The sequence below is a fragment of the Scyliorhinus torazame genome, chromosome 21, assembly GCF_047496885.1.
Source record: "Scyliorhinus torazame isolate Kashiwa2021f chromosome 21, sScyTor2.1, whole genome shotgun sequence".
Lineage (NCBI taxonomy): Eukaryota > Metazoa > Chordata > Chondrichthyes > Carcharhiniformes > Scyliorhinidae > Scyliorhinus > Scyliorhinus torazame.
In genome coordinates this window covers 88992260-89005206 of record NC_092727.1, presented here as the reverse complement: position 1 = coordinate 89005206, position 12947 = coordinate 88992260, and the positions used below count along the sequence as shown (strand labels likewise).

Here is a 12947-nt window from a genome sequence, read left to right as displayed (position 1 = left end):
CTAAGGAGGTGGCATGGGGTTCATCAAAGAGGTATGGGGGGTATGATGGGGCATGAAGGAGGCATAAGAGATATGATGGTGCCTGGAGGTGGCATGAGGGAGTGGTGTTGGGAGCTAGAGGGTCTAACATCCTTTTATACAATGGGGCCAAAGTCTTAGAGAACCGTGACAGGGTTTTAGAACCTGCCCACCTTACCCCTCACCTGCCCCTATCGCTGCCTCCAAACTGCCACTGGAGACAGCTGGCCCAACTCCATCGTGCTCCTATATTTCTGGTCCTAAAACATGATGGGCCCTTTTAAAGGATGCAGGGTTGCCAGGTCAGTAACTCCGTTTGGATGGGAAGTTTTGTGATCATCTTTCCATATATCTCAATTTTCATTTAGCATCATTTTGCTGTCTGACTATACTTCTGTGAAGCACCTTGTGGCATTTTTATTGAATCTCGGCATTGATTGGATAAATTTAATATAAAGTTCACCACTGATTGGAGTGTAGTTTGATTGGAATCACACCTGAGGGACTCCTGGATCAAACATTTCTGGTGTTGGGAAGGACTGATTGTAGATGGTCCTGTCCCACACCTCCACATCGCAGCTCTTGTGAAACCCGGGGTCACCAAATGCCTTTGAAAAGCCAAATAGATGATCAGGAGCGATCAGAGTGCGAAAGTAAACCACGCGTAAGGCTACTTCTGTGTAATATTTCACACTCCTCTTTAAAATAAGCATAGAAATTTTGCATGAGTCAAAATAATGTGCCAAGGAACATTATGTGGCCTAACTGATGATCCTGTTAAATGTGTGCCCGTTTCATTTTCAACCTGAAAGTATTAATGACGTTTTAACACCCTTCAGCACCAAGTAAGAAGCTGATAACCTCGAGCTGTTTGCCTATTAGCTGGAGGGAAACAGTGATGCTCTGTTTATTCCTATTCTTTTGATCTCTGGCATGCCATGCACATTGAGTTTCACAATAAGGAGCGTAGGAACTTTATAAAGTGGATGCTGTGCACGTACATATGGGCACCCAGAATCTCCCAATGAGCCTATTTTTCCTGAAGCGGCCTTTTTAGCCGCCTTTGTCTTTGTTTCATCCCCTGTTGGATGTTAAAGTCTCTTTGGCTAAAAACGTAAAATTAAACCAAGAAAAACAGGCTGTCATTGGATATTTTAAAAATTATTTCATGGGACATGGACGTCTCTGGGTAGGCCAGCTGTTGCCCATCCTTAATTGCCCTTCAAAGGAATAGCTTGCTGGGCCATTGAGAAAGGCAATTAAGAGTCAACCACATTGCTGTGGGTCTGGAGTCACATGTAGGACAGACCACGTAAGCCCGGCAGATTTCCTTCTCTAAAGGGGCCAGTTGGGCTGTTATTTCTAATTTATTAAATTTTTCAAATTAAGGGGCAATTTAGCATGGCCAGTCCACCTACCCTGCACACCTTTCAGCTTATGGGGGTGAGACTCACGCAGACACGGGAAGAATGTGCAAACTCCACATGGACAGGGTCCCAGGGCCAGGATGAAACCCGGAACCTCGGCGCCGTGAGGAGGCAGTGCATTTGGGCTATTATGACAATCGATGATAGGTCCGTGGTCACCGTTACTGAGCCAGGCTTTCAGTTCCAGATTTTATTAATTGAATTTAAATTCCACCGTAAGAAGCCTTACAACACCGGGTTAAAGTCCAACAGGATTGTTTCAAATCACTAGCTTTCGAAGCACTGCTCCTTCCTCAGGTGAATGACACCCCATTATACTATACTAATAAAAGATAATATTAGCCTTCTTAAGTGATTTGAACTCGTGTTTCTGGAGAATTAGTCCAGGCCTCTGGATGGACTCTAGTAATATTATAGCTATGCTACCATGCTTCCAACTTTAAATTATATTATACTAAAGTGCTGTACAGAAAGTATATTTTGTGATGAATATAGGAATTTCAGATATATTGTTTGTGTTTGGTGAAGTAAGAGTTAAAAGCCTGGGTCAGTGCGTGTGTGACTGCTGAAGTCATGTTTTATAATAATCTTGGTTTGAAAAATAACAACGTTTTTAGGAGCCAGAGGTGCAATTAACGATCGTAAAATGCTGCTGGAGCGGGGTCGAGGGGAGAGGGGACTGGCCCTACCAAATTTCAGAAACAACTACTGGATGGCAAACATAGCAATGGTCAGCAAGTGGGTAGTGGTGGAGGGGTTGGTGTGGGAGCGGGTGGAGGCTGCCTCATGTTGGGGCACAGGTTGAGTCACTGGTAACGGCACCTCTGCCATTCCCGTCGGCTCGGTACTCCACAAGTCCGGTAGTAGTGGCTGCCCTGAGGGTCTGGGGACAGTGGCGGAAGCATATGGGAGTGGAGGGTCTGTCGTATGGGCACCAATTTGTGGCAACCACTGGGTTGCACTGGGGGGGTGGGGGGGGGGGGTTGGAGGTGGCAGCGAGCTGGGATCGAGCAGTTTGGGGACCTGTTTATCGATGGCAGCTTTCTGCGCTTGGAGGATTTGGAGGAGGAGTTTGAGCTGCCCGGCGGGAATCAGTGCCGCTACCTGCAGGCGAGGGACTTTGTGCGGAGGCAAGTTTCGACCTTTCCGCACCTGCCGCCCCAGGGGGTAGAGGACAAGGTAATGTCGAAAATGGGAGTGGGGGAGGGGAAGGTAGCGGAGATCTATAAGGAGCTGATGGAATGGGAGGGAGCCCCGATAGGGGAGGTGAAGCGAAAGTGGGAAGAAGAACTGGGCTTGGAATTAGAGGCGGGGTTGTGGGATGATGCCCTGAGTAGAGTCAATTCGTCCTCATCATGTGCCAGGCTTAGCCTGATACAATTTAAGGTGGCCCACAGGGCGCATATGACTGTGGCCCCTATGAGCAGGTTCTTTGAAGGGGTGGAGGATAGGTGTGTGCGGGAGGGCCCGTAATCATGTCCGCATGTTTTGGGCATGTCCGAGGCTTAGGGGATTTTGGTAGAGATTTGCCGATGTCATAGAACAAAGAACAAAGAAATGTACAGCACAGGAACAGGCCCTTCGGCCCTCCAAGCCCGTGCTAACCATGCTGCCCGACTAAACTACAATCTTCTACACTTCCTGGGTCCGTATCCCTCTATTCCCATCCTATTCATGTATTTGTCAAGATGCCCCTTAAATGTCACTATCGTCCCTGCTTCCACCACCTCCTCCGGTAGCGAGTTCCAGGCACCCACTACCCTCTGCGTAAAAAACTTGCCTCGTACATCTACTCTAAACCTTGCCCCTCTCACCTTAAACCTATGCCCCCTAGTAATTGACCCCTCTACCCTGGGGAAAAGCCTCTGACTATCCACTCTGTCTATGCCCCTCATAATTTTGTAGACCTCTATCAGGTCGCCCCTCAACCTCCGTCGTTCCAGTGAGAACAAACCGAGTTTATTCAACTGTTCCTCATAGCTAATGCCCTCCATACCAGGCAACATTCTGGTAAATCTCTTCTGCACCCTCTCTAAAGCCTCCACATCCTTCTGGTAGTGTAGCGACCAGAATTGAACACTATAATCCCAAGTGTGGCCTAACTAAGGTTCTATACAGCTGCAACATGACTTGCCAATTCTTATACTCAATGCCCCGGCCAATGAAGGCAAGCATGCCGTATGCCTTCTTGACTACCTTCTCCACCTGTGTTGCCCCTTTCAGTGACCTGTGGACCTGTACTCCTAGATCTCTCTGACTTTCAATACTCTTGAGGGTTCTACCATTCACTGTATATTCCCTACCTGCATTAGACCTTCCAAAATGCATTACCTCACATTGGATTAAACTCCATCTGCCATCTCTCCGCCCAAGTCTCCAAACAATCTAAATCTTGCTGTATCCTCTGACAGTCCTCATCGCTATCCGCAATTCCACCAACCTTTGTGTCGTCTGCAAACTTACTAAGCAGCCCAGTTACATTTTCCTCCAAATCATTTATATATACTACAAACAGCAAAGGTCCCAGCACTGATCCCTGCGGAACACCACTGGTCACAGCCCTCCAATTAGAAAAGCATCCTTCCATTGCTACTCTCTGCCTTCGATGACCTAGCCAGTTCTGTATCCACCTTGCCAGCTCATCCCTGATCCCGTGTGACTTCACCTTTTGTACTAGTCTACCATGAGGGGCCTTGTCAGAGGCCTTACTGAAGTCCATAGAGACAACATCCACTGCCCTACCTGCATCAATCATCTTTGTGACCTCCTCGAAAAACTCTTATCAAGTTAGTGAGACACGACCTCCCCTTCACAAAACCATGCTGCCTCTCACTAATACGTCCATTTGCTTCCAAATGGGAGTAGATCCTGTCTCGAAGAATTCTCTCCAGTAATTTCCCTACTACTGAAGTAAGGCTCACCGGCCTGTAGTTCCCTGGATTATCCTTGCTACCCTTCTTAAACAGAGGAACAACATTGGCTATTCTCCAGTCCTCCGGGACATCACCTGAAGACAGTGAGGATCCAAAGATTTCTGTCAAGGCCTCAGCAATTTCCTTTCCAGCCTCCTTCAGTATTGGAAAGGTATTGAAGATACGGGTGGTTCCTAGTCCAGTGGCGCGATTCTCAACTCCCACGCCGGTTGGGAGAATCGCCTGGGCCGCTAAAATTTCCCGGGCCGCCGGTCCGATGCCCTCCTGCGATTCTCCCAAGCGGCGGGAACGGCCCGGTCGAGTTTCGCAGGCCGGAGAATCGCCGGTGACACCCAAAATGGCGATTCTCCGGCACCCCCGCTATTCTCAGGCCCGGATGGGCCGAGCGGCCAGGCCAAAACGGCGGTTCCCCCCGGCGCCGTCCACACCTGGTCGCTGCCGCCGTGAGCGGTGCGTGAACGCTGGGGGGGGCGGCCTGCGGGGGGGCGAGGGGGAATCCTGCACCGGGGGGTACCTTAAATGTGGGGTGGCCCGCGATCGGTGCCCACCGATCGTCGGGCCGTCCTCTCTGAAGCAGGACCTCCTTCCTTCCGCGGCTCCGCAAGATCCGTCCGCCATCTTCTTGCGGGGCGGACTTAGAGAGGACGGCAACCACGCATGCGCGGATGACGCTGTTATGCGGCGCCGGCCGCGTCATCTATGTGGCGCCGCCTTTACGTGGGCGACAAGGCCTGGCGCATGTAGATGACGCGGCTCCGATCCTGACCCATTGTCAGGGCCTGAATCGGTCGGGACCGGGGCCGTTTCGCGCCGTCGTGAACCTCAACGGCGTTCACGACGACGCGGCCACTTCGGCGCGGGAGTGGAGAATCCCGCCGCAGAGGTGGCGATTTTTGGTGTGTTGGAAGACCCGGGAGTCCAGGGGGCAAGAGAGGCTGATGTTTTGGCCTTTGCCTCCCTCACAACCTGGAGACGGATCGGATTGCCATGGAGGGACTCGGAGCCCCTAAAATCTGGGGTATGGGTTAGCGACATGGCCAGGTTTCTCAGGCTCGAGAAGACCAAGTTCGCCCTGAAGGCATCGATGCTAGGGTTCGCCCGGAGGTGGCAGCCGTTTATCGATTTCTTTGGGGAAAATTAAGCTGTCAGCAGAGGGTGGGGGGGGGGGATAAAACCGAAGGAGGGAGACATGTGGGGTTGGTTCAGGTGGGAAATACTTAGTGGGAAAGGGGGATTGGGGAATTGTGTCTGTAATCCAAGTTGGCTGGGGCTGGGTGTTGGTTGGGTGGGTGTTATTTGCTTTGTTGTTTTTCCTCTTGAAAATTGTTAAAATTGTATTTGCTTTAATAAAATATTTTTTTTATAAGACCGTGCTCATGAATTGACTCGTGTGACAATAGTAGTGAGTAACTGAGTTGTACACACTGCAGCACAGTTCTTGCTTCAGTTCCTCGCTGTTGTGAGTTGGCAGATCTTATTCAGGGCATTTGGCCTCAATAGCCCTTGGGTTGGAGGAGGGGAAAATTATGCAGAGTTGGCCTCTGGTCGGAAGGCTTGTGTCTGTGTGAACATCGGGTCTGGCTCCAAGCCTGTGATGCTCCCTGTGGTTAGGAATTCTGTGGCTTAGGCTCGTTCGGGTTGAACGCCAACTGTCAGGATTTAGTGCTGGGAACCCACAGGAATCGAACCCCGGTGTGTAGAAGAAACTAAAAGAAAAAATAACTGCAGTAGTCCGATCATCAAGGGAACTACTGGTTACTGGAAGCGATGACAGAAAATATACAACATCATTGTGTATGGCAGATCAACAATCTATGAGATAGATATATGCTCCATATAAAAAGGAAAATTGATTGTTTTAACCTTGGGAGGTCTTTTCATTCCTTTAATCTGTTTCCTACCAATCTTCAGATAACTTCTAACTTCTGGGAGAAATTTCAGAGAATTTGCTGAACATTTTATGTGTGTGCGTGTGTGTTATTTCCCAGTTATTATGGTACGTTGTCTTCTCATTTAGGTGCCAAGAATCAGCCATGGGTCCAGTTCCAGAGGAAGAACGTTGGCCTTCCAGCAAACACATCCTATAACGAGCTGTCTGCTTTCTTAACAACCGCCAACACTGAAATGGAAGTGGAAAGATTCCCCTATCTCCTGGGCTATGAAACCAACACAACAGGTACTTGAATGTTTATTTTGCAGTTGACTTGGCCTTGTGTGGCTGAGGAATATGAGAAGCTGAAAGTTTATAGAAACTTCACAGACACATCATTTGTAAACCCTTGCTGGCAAAACCTGCTACAACCCAGGATTTGGGGGAACATTGAAGTACTTCAACTCAAAATATTACTTCAAATCACCTGAGGTCAATATACCATTCCCTGGCAGGGGAGGATAGGTGAATGACCTGTGTCAATGTCACATTGCGGTGTAGGCAAGCCAACCAGACTATCTTCCTAAATCCCACATTCCTCCGATCACCATGATCACCTTTGCTGGACGGCCATCTGTCCACTCTTCTCCTTCACTGATGACTTGCAAAGATAAACTAGTTGCATGTGCAGGGAGTCACGAGTGAAAATAATCCATTCTGTCGGAGTCCAGCTTAGCATACAGGGGAAGCAACATAGCTCCTTATGTCTGTGAGAGCTGTGGAAGTTCCACAGTCAGAAAGTCCATGTAAAGCTGACCTGATCTTGATTCTGTCGAGATTCTGTTAGTGTTTATGAAACGTTAGCAGTGGAATCAATCCATTTAAAATAAACAGACTACTACTGGGATCCAAATGTCAGTGGTACGAATGTCTTACAAATGCATTAAAATGGGCAATATTGATTCTACCCTCGAGCCACGCAGAATGGTTCCTGTATCTCCAACTAAAACGACGGGGATGTGGTGGCTTAGCTATCAATAAAATATCTGACATTTCAAAAGTTCCTGCTTTCAATTTCTAATTCATTCTTTTGATATGGGCATTGGTAGAAAGGTTAATATTTATTGCCCTAGATGGCCTTGAAGAGATGGTGATGGGCCTTCTTCTCTCACACTAAAGGAATGTTAATCTGTTTACAAGTCAGGATGATGTGAAGAGGTGATGATGTTCCAATGCCCTTGGTTTTCTAAGTGTTGGAATTCACAGGTGCCACTTGGCAGGTGTTTTAAGTGTTGTAATGGGAGCTGGGTTACATTTGCCAGTCTTAGAATGGTATTCTGTATCAAAGGACTAAAGGGAGGGAAGGAGAGGTGAACATGTTTTTATTTGTGATGTGGAGATGCCGGCGTTGGACTGGGGTGAGCACAGTACGAAGTCTTACAACACCAGGTTAAAGTCCAACAGGTTTGTTTCGATGTCTTACAAATGCTTTTTATTTGTAATGTTAAGTGCACCATAATGTGTATGTCAGACATATTAGTACAGAGGCTGCAAATTGAGCAAGTTGGACTTTTTTCCATCCTTTCATCTGACCCTTCTTTACAACTTTGAAACTATTCTCCACGATCATTGTTTTCAATAAAGTAAATAGAATAAAGATGTAAGGGTGACTTTCTATGGGACGGTTTCTGCTGAACGGGGCTGGGTGAAGTGAGGATGACCAATTTCTGTGATCGGCCTTCATTAGCGAGTTGCGCTGATCACGTATTTGGAACCACTTGCTGATTGGAATGGGCCAATGATCTAGTGACTTCAGCAGGAATCCCAGCCTGACCATGCAAATTAAAATGGTGGAGTGGCGGTGAGTTTGGAGAGAGACAATTCCTGAGGAGGACCAGACATTGTGGAGTTGAGTGTTTGATCTTTGTGGTATCCAAAGGTGTTTTAATGCTCATTTTGTCTCCATAAAAATAATTTACAAATCATTCTTGAAGCTTCTTTTCAGAGCGGTCTGCAATGGTCCCATGAAGGACCAGGGGTCAGGTGGCCATATGCCATGCCAGACACTAATGGCTGGAGCTTATCAAGTACACACTCGCCCAGTGGGACTTAATAATTCTGTGCCATTTCCGTGGCCCTTTTTCCACTATTCTACTCAACCGAAGGCAAGATGATGAATAAGATTCAGTCGAACTTGTCCACGAAAAGTAAATATGTTTGGAACTGGATCTGAGAGTGGGGCAAACTAGGCTGCAGATTTGTTATACCCGGTTATATGATTCTATAATATACCAAAGACCGATTTCAGCCCATGACCCTTAACCAATGGAAGTGACCTTAATGGATTTGGAAAAAAACTATCCAGTTTGTAATGTAGCTTGTCATAAATTGGCTTCACAATAATACTATTGGGGAGCTGATAATGGGTTTCTTTTTTACTTTTAACAGTTAACCACTCCAGGCTTGAACTGATTCCTGTGGCTGCAGTCAGCATTCACCTGTTCACCAATAATGGCTCTGCCGTCCAAGTGTCAGGCCCCATTCAGGTGTCTGTCCCTCTCCCCACTGATGGTCTTGTGACGACGACGAGAACCATTCCAGCCTGGAAGTTTGAGAGGAAGACTGGTGAGTAACACTTGCTGAGGCAGACACGTTTGGCAGTCATTTACATGGAAGCAAACAGGTCGCTGGCAAAAGAAACGAGGGTTAACATTTCAGGTTGTTGAGCATCGAAGTAGATAGACATGTAGCGTTTTCTTTTCACAATTATTTAATAGAAGCTGTGCTGCAGCTGTACAAAGCCCTGAATAGACCCCACTTGGAGTACTGTGAGCAGTTCTGGGCACCGTAAATTTAGAAGGTTAAGGGGTGATCTGATCAAAGTATTCAAGATATTAACAGGAAAAGACAGGGTAGATAAAGATAAACTATTTCCACTGGTTGGAGATTCAAAAACTAGGGGGCATAGCCTAATAATTAGGGCTGGACCGTTCAGGAGAGATGTTAGGATGAAATTCTTCACTCAAAGGGTGATAGAAGCTTGAAACTCTTTCCCACAAACAGCAGTTGAAGTGAGAACAGTTTTTAACTTTAAATCTGAGATAGATAGATTTTTGGTAAGCAAAGATATTAAGGGATATGGTATATGGAGTTAGGCCACAGATCAGCCATGATTTCATTAAATGGCGAGTCAAGCTCGAGGGGCTGAATGACCTACTCCTGGTCCTATATTATTTTCCAAGTACAGGACATCACTAGCAAGGTTATTATCCATCCATATTTGCCCTTCAGAAGATGGTGGTGAGTCGGCTTCTTGACCCTCTGGTAAATATACGTTCACACCGCTGCTAGGGAAGAATTTCCAGGACTTTGACCAGGGCCTGATGGAGCAATGGCAATTTATGTCCAAGTGAAGATGCAGTGTGACTTGGAGGGGAAGTTGGAGATGACCATGTCTCATGCATCTGCTGTCTTTGACCTTCTAGGTAGAACCCTCAAGACTAGAGGGCATAGATTTAAGGTGAGAGGGGAGAGATTCAGAAGGGCCCAGAGGGGCAATCTCTTCACTCAGAGGGTAGTGAGTGTCTGGAATGTGCTGCCAGAGGTAGTAGTAGAGGCGGGTACAATTGTGTCTTTTAAAAAGCATTTAGATAGTTACATGAGTAAGATGGGTATAGAGGGTTATGGGCCAAGTGCGGGCAACTGGGACTAGCTTAAAGGTAAAAACTGGGCGGCATGGACTGGTTGGGCCGAAGGGCCTGTTTCCATGCTGTAAACTTCTATGATTCTATGATTCTATTGAAAGTCAGAGAGATCTAGGTGTACAGGTCCACAGGTCACTGAAAGGGGCAACACAGGTGGAGAAGGTAGTCAAGAAGGCATACGGCATGCTTGCCTTCATTGGCCGGGGCATTGAGTATAAGAATTGGCAAGTCATGTTGCAGCTGTACAGAACCTTAGTTAGGCCACACTTGGAGTATATTCTGGTCGCCACACTACCAGAAGAATGTGGAGCTTTAGAGAGGGTGCAGAAGAGATTTACCAGGATGTTGCCTGGTATGGAGGGCATTAGCTATGAGGAGCGGTTGATTAAACTCGGTTTGTTCTCACTGGAATGTCAGAGGTTGAGGGGTGACCTGATCTACAAAATTATGAGGGGCATATACAGATGGATAGTCAGAGGCTTTTCCCCAGGGTAGAGGGGTCAATTACTAGGGCGCATAGGTTTAAGGTGCGAGGGGCAAGGGTTAGAGGAGATGTACAGGGCAAGTTTTTTACACAGAGGGTAGTGGGTGCCTGGAACTCGCTGCCGGAGGAGGTGGTGGAAGTAGGGACGATAGTGACATTTAAGGGGCATCTTGACAAATATATGAATAGGATGGGAACAGAGGGATACGGACCCAGGAAGATTTTAGTTTAGACAGGCAGCATGGTCGGCACAGGCTTGGAGGGCTGAAGGGCCTGTTCCTGTGCTGTACCTTTCTTTGTTCTTTGTTCTTTGTAACCCGCTGGGTTTGGGAGGCAGGAGATAAAGGTTAGACTTAAAAGGAATGCATAACAGCTTTCTACAGAGATGGAGTTTGGATGACTTTTAATGTTTTCTTTGATGGGCCCAGCAATATTCAAGTGACTTCTGATCAGACCAACAAGCTGGGATTTCCTGTTTGCTCATGTTTCTCACATTCTCCATTCTAAGACCTTTCCAGTTGAAATCCAAGTTATCTTTGCCTCTTTAAACCCCCCCCCTTTGGTCCCTCATTCCCTTATGCCAACCCTTGCACCCAAATCATCCACTTAGCCTTCTATAGCCCCTATGCCAACTTAGTGCCAACTCATGTAAATCCTTGACCTCACAGGGCACTCCTTACTCTTACAACCTCCATGCCAAATCACCCACTATCCACGATGGGCAGACTTCAGGATCCATGTTGAGATTAAATGAAGTTCTCAAGTGTCCATTCACAAATTTGCAATTTCAAAAAATGCTCTCATTAATGCAAATCTATTCACTACATTTGACTCCCTGAAATCCTTACAAAGACAAATATTTGCATTCATGGTCCCAATTCAAAGACGTTAGAAGCACTTAGAGCTTTCAATCTAACTGTGAACTGACAAGACACCCCACTGTGATAATGATAGGTTGTGAAATCAGTCATGCAGCTCTAGATTTAAAATGGTAGCCCTCAGGCTTCTGTCAACAGAGGAGTGAAATAGCATGCACTGATATTTATTACCACTGCAGACAGTTCCCTTTGGTAGATCCCTTTGACAGCTTGATGATTTCATTCAGAGAGCTTGACAGTTTGAATGTGTTTATGCACTTTTTATGTGCTTATATATAATTTTAAGAATCTCAAAGGGCACCTTACCTCTCCAAAACAGCACCGTACCTTTCCCAAAGGACACCTGGGGCGGGATTCTCCACAATTGGCGCGATGTCCGCCGACCGGCGCCAAAAACAGTGCAAATCAGCGGCATCGTGCCGCCCCAAAGGTGCGGAATTCTCCGCATCTTGAGGGGCCGAGCCCTCACCTTGAGGGGCTAGGCCCGAGCTGGACTGATTTCCGCCCCGCCGGCTGGTGGGAAAGGCCTTTGTCGCCCCGCCAGCTGGCGCGGAAATGACTTCGCCGGGCGACGCATGCGCGGGAACGTCAGAGGCCGCTCACGGCATCCCTGCGCATGCGCAGTGGAGGGGGTCTCTTCCGCCTCCGCCATAGTGAAGACCATGGCGAAGGCGGAAGGAAAAGAGTGCCCCCATGGCACAGGCCTGCCCGCCCCCGCCGAATCTCCGATGGCGGAGAATTCGGGACACGGCGGGGGTGGATTCACGACGGCCCCCGGCGATTCTCCGACCCGGTGGGGGGTCGGAGAATCGCTCCCCAGATCTCTCCCAAAGCGGGCCTAGGACCAAATCCCGATATCTAGAAGGTTACCCGGCTTCTCAAAGAACTCCAGTAAGTTTAGACCTTCTCCTAAAATTGTGTTTTGGACATCCCACTAATGAAAACCAGATCTGACTGAGGCAACTGCACTTTAACATATACAGCTACTTCTGTGAATCACAGATGTATAATTTAGAACTCACCTCCATTCCCACCACTATGAAATGTAGGGGCCGGATTCTGGTGGAGGACTCCCGGATTTGTGCCTCTGAAGCCATCTTCACTAAGACTGAGAGCCTTTCCGTCTGCACGAAAATCCAGGCCTTTATCATTAATATCATATTACCTGTGCAGCTTATTCACAATGAAATGTAGTACTATTTTACCTGTATTTTCAAAAACACTTACCTAACATCTTGGATATTAATCTTGGATTTTAAAAAATATAATGAACCAATTGATCTCCCTGCCATTGCTCTTCGACAGAATTAACGGAAAAGTTAGAATTGAATAGACCTTAGCGGCTGACCCCTTAGTTTTGGCATCATCATGCACTAAATGCTCACTATTGGTACCCCGATACAAGTTCCACAGTTGCCTTCCCAAATGGCTAATTTAAGTGCAAGATGGTGGGTCTTGGTGACTATTCAGTTGTGATGATCTCTGATCCTGGCAGCACGGTAGCATAGTGGTTAGCACAGTTGCTTCACAGCTCCAGGGTCCCAGGTTCGATTCTCGACTTGGGTGACTGACTGTGCGGAGTTTGCACGTTCTCCCCTTTTCTGCATGGGTTTCCTCCCACAGTCCAACGATG

At 47.4% G+C, this 12947-nt stretch overlaps 1 protein-coding gene across 1 annotated transcript in view; it reads left to right on the top strand.

The window, feature by feature from the left end:
• fam171a2a (family with sequence similarity 171 member A2a) overlaps positions 1–12947 on the top strand; it is a 427659-nt gene that overhangs the window by 301752 nt on the left and 112960 nt on the right. The window contains exons 4-5 of the mRNA XM_072487044.1: positions 6396–6554; positions 8697–8873. Coding sequence (XP_072343145.1) covers positions 6396–6554; positions 8697–8873 — 336 coding nt within the window. The remainder of the gene's footprint in view (positions 1–6395; positions 6555–8696; positions 8874–12947) is intronic.